Here is a 3,847-nt window from a genome sequence, read left to right as displayed (position 1 = left end):
CCTTGCCCGCCCGCGCCCCGCACGCTAGCCCACGACCGAGAGGCGGCGGCAGGAGCAGGCTGCAGGCTGCGGTGACTCGCACCGGTGCGCTCCTGGCAGCGCTTGCTATCCCAAGTGACTCGGACTGGCCCCGGGTCCCCGGCCCCAGCTCCCGCTCGCGCCACCCGCCCTCCTGTCCTTTCGCGCCTCTCTACCCCCCAGCTCGCGGGAAGGGAGGTCGCGGCAGCGGCCTGGAGGCACCGGCGACCGTGGCGACAGCGGCGAAAGTGGCGGCGGCGGCGGCGGCAGCGGCTGCGGCGGCGGCGGAGGCTGCGGCGGCGACCGTGGCGGAGGCTGTGGCGGAGGCCTCCGTAGCGGAGGCGGAAGCAGAGGTGGAGGCTGAGGTGGAGGCCGAAGCCTCAGTAGAGGAGGCAGTGGCGGAGGGCACCCGGGGGGAGGTGGCGGCCGCCCTGGCAGAGGGGAAGGAGGCGGGGGCTGCCCTGGCGGCAGTGGTTGTGGAGGCTAGCGCGGCTGAAGCTGCCTGCGCCGCCGCCGCCGCCGCCGCCGCCACTGCAGCAGCAGCAGCAGCAGCAGCAGCGGAGGCTGCGGCGCCCTCCTTGGGGGAGGCGGACGCGGAGGGGGACGCGGCGGCGGACGCGGCGGCGGCGGCGGCGGCGGCGGCTGCAGCCGCGGATGCAGATGCAGATGCGGGGACCAGCAGGGTCTCCGAGGGGAACCCAGACTTTCCTATGGCCTCGCTGTACGTGGGCGACCTGCACCCTGAAGTGACAGAAGCAATGCTCTACGAGAAGTTCAGCCCGGCCGGGCCCATCCTTTCCATCCGCATTTGCAGGGACAAGATCACCCGCCGCTCGTTGGGCTACGCGTACGTCAACTACCAGCAACCGGTGGACGCCAAGCGGGCCCTGGAAACCCTGAACTTTGATGTCATCAAGGGCAGGCCCGTGCGCATCATGTGGTCCCAGCGGGACCCCTCGCTCCGCAAGAGTGGGGTGGGCAACGTCTTCATCAAGAACCTGGGCAAGACCATCGACAACAAGGCGCTGTACAACATCTTCTCGGCGTTTGGCAACATCCTCTCCTGCAAAGTGGCCTGCGACGAAAAGGGGCCCAAGGGCTACGGGTTTGTGCACTTCCAGAAGCAGGAGTCCGCAGAGCGGGCCATTGATGCGATGAATGGCATGTTCCTGAACTACCGCAAAATTTTCGTTGGGAGATTCAAGTCGCATAAAGAACGAGAAGCCGAAAGGGGAGCCTGGGCCAGGCAGTCCACCAGTGCTGACGTCAAGGATTTCGAGGAAGACACCGATGAGGAAGCCACCTTGCGATGAAGACATGCCAGGAGCCAGTCAGCCAGCAGAGCCAAATCTTGGCTCCCACCCGGTTTACAACTCCCCTCTTTGCCCCCTAACCCACCAGCAGTGTATTGTATTGTACTGGGAGTGCAGGTCTCTCTCTCTCTCCTCTCTCTCTCTCTCTCTCTCTCTCTCTCTCTCTCTCTCTCCTCTTCCCCCCTCTCTTCCTCTTTCCTTTCATCCCCTCCTCCTCCTCTTCTTCCCTCCTTCCTCTTCCTTCTGTCTTCCCCACCTCTCCCTTCCCCCCACACCCACCAAGGGCGTTGTGAATAATCTTGCTAATCTGTGCCACTTGATAGATTATAGGCTGCCTTTTCTCCTTGTGCTTTGGTTTAAAAAGCACTTCATTCTCGCTTCCTTCACTACACAGGTGATACAATTTCATGGTAGAAACATCAGAAAGGAGAAGGAAATCAGATGAGGGAAAACCCAGAGAGTAATTGTTCCCCATGATTCTACTACCCAGAGGCAACCACTTTTTCGTGTGCTGTTTTTCCAGGCTCTCCTCTCTCCCTCTTTCTCCCTCCCTCTCTTCCTCAGTCCCCACCCCCACCTTCCCTTTTAACACACTGTTATAGAATGGTTCGCGTGTGTGGTGTTTCTTAATCTGCTTCTTCAGAAACTAAAGCCAAACAAAACACAACCCATTGAACTTCTTTCCATGTTATTCAACAGGCTTCCTAAATGTCGTCTTCAGTGCCTGCAGAGTGTATCCATGGATCTTTAACTCTTCTGTAATCATTTCCGCATTGTTGGACATTCAGGTGGTGCCTAGTTCTTTCCTTGTGTTTAAACCCAACACTGCATACTCTGACGAATGAATCCTTCCTTGTCAAGCCAAATCTTCGCTAGCATACCGGATGGTCTTCTTAATTGTGGACGTGCAGGATCCACAATAAAATATCCTTGCAGGATATTTTAGAGACTTTTCCTGTGTGTTGCCAAATGGCCCCTTCATAAGCATTACACTGATTTGCATTCATGCCAGCCAGCACAGCTAGTAAAAACAGTATGTCCATTCCCCCTGCATAGTCTCCTAGTCACTGTAATTGATGTGTGTGTGTGCTGGAGTGTGTGCGTTTTGGCCAGCTTGATGGGCTGCAAATGGTATTTCACTGTTTTAGGTTATTTTGCTGGATTTAAATGCTCTTTATCACCCTCTTTTCCTTGTGCCCACTTACTGCCCTTTTGCCCATTGCCAGAAACATCATTCGGCTTTATTGCAGGAAAAAATTAAACTGCAGGCGACAGAAGAAAATTAATGTTCCCATAATGAATCTTAATGACCATCCATATCTTCCTGAGAAATTTCAACTATATGTCTGTAATCATCTCCAGAACTACCTGAAACATTTTTGCCTGTACCTCTTTAGTAGTTTTTTGCATTTATGTCATATATGTATATAAGAATGTATATACGGTTTTTATATATGCTTTTTCACACAAGAGTGTGTGTGTGTGTGTGTGTGTGTGTGTGTGTGTGTGTATGTTTATACGCACACCTCTTAATTTCAATTCATGTCATTAAAGTTACTTAAAAATATTTCCTCGGGGCTCCTGGGTGGCTCAGTCAGTTAAGCTTCTGGCTCTTGATTTCGGCTTAGGTCATGTTCTAACAGTTCGTGAGTTTGAGCCCCACATCTGGCGCTGTGCTGACAGAGCAGAGCCTGCCTGGGAATCTCTCTCTCTCTCTCTGCCCCTCCTCCTCACTCTCTTCTCCTTCTCAAAATAAACAAATAAACTTAAAATAAAACATTTAAAAAGATTTTATCTGCCTCTTAATATTCCACTGAATCAATGCCTCAGTAGATGAATAGATACATTAGGCATACCTACATTTATATCCACGTCTGTATGTCTGTGTTGGTGTGCATGTGTGTACATACATTTTTAATACTTCATAATGTTTGAACATCTAGATTGGTACTCGTTTTTCTTTATTCCAAGTTGCCAAATTCATCACAGTGCACAAGTTTTGCTAACATTCCAGATATTTTCCTGAAAATAAAAACGTTGCTGAAAGAAACACTGAATTGTCAAAGGATATGGGCTGACCTTGTAAGGTGAACCAGTATTATAACAGGACCTAGATATCTGTATTTTTTCTGCTCTTGGTATTGCAATCATTTCTGTATTTCCCCAATATTTTATCAGGGAAACAGTAGCATTTGTTTTTATTTATGTTAAACATTTTAATACAAATTGTACATGATTATAATAGAAAATATTTTTTCAAAAATGTTAATGTAACATAATAAAGTAAAAATTCAAATACCATTCCTAATACCACTACTTGACAACATAGATTCTTAATAAATAGAAATCTACACACCTTTATAATACAATATGCACTTTTCCATTGGAGGGTATTTTCATTATAACAGTTTTCTGGGACAATATTTCTAAATCGTTAAATATTCTCTTAATTCTGTTGTTAATGTAATATTTCATCATAGGGATGAGCTATAATTTCTATAACCAGTCTTCCTTGG

General features: G+C 49.5%; 1 protein-coding gene across 1 annotated transcript; it reads left to right on the top strand.

The window, feature by feature from the left end:
- Positions 1-678: 678 nt before the first annotated feature.
- LOC125157356 (polyadenylate-binding protein 1-like 2) lies at positions 679-2,854 on the top strand. Its single transcript, XM_047843983.1, has one exon. The coding sequence runs from the start codon at positions 729-731 to the stop codon at positions 1,329-1,331; it is 603 nt and encodes a 200-aa protein (XP_047699939.1). The 5' UTR covers positions 679-728; the 3' UTR covers positions 1,332-2,854.
- The last annotated feature ends 993 nt before the right edge of the window (positions 2,855-3,847 follow it).

This window comes from Prionailurus viverrinus, chromosome X (assembly GCF_022837055.1).
Source record: "Prionailurus viverrinus isolate Anna chromosome X, UM_Priviv_1.0, whole genome shotgun sequence".
Classification (NCBI taxonomy): domain Eukaryota; kingdom Metazoa; phylum Chordata; class Mammalia; order Carnivora; family Felidae; genus Prionailurus; species Prionailurus viverrinus.
The sequence above is the reverse complement of the archived record's forward strand: the minus strand, read 5'-3'. Positions and strand labels throughout refer to the sequence as shown.

What these genes read in the sequence shown, in the direction of transcription:
- LOC125157356 (XM_047843983.1), top strand. Translation starts at nt 729, where the DNA reads ATGGCCTCGCTGTACGTGGGCGACCTGCACCCTGAAGTGACAGAAGCA.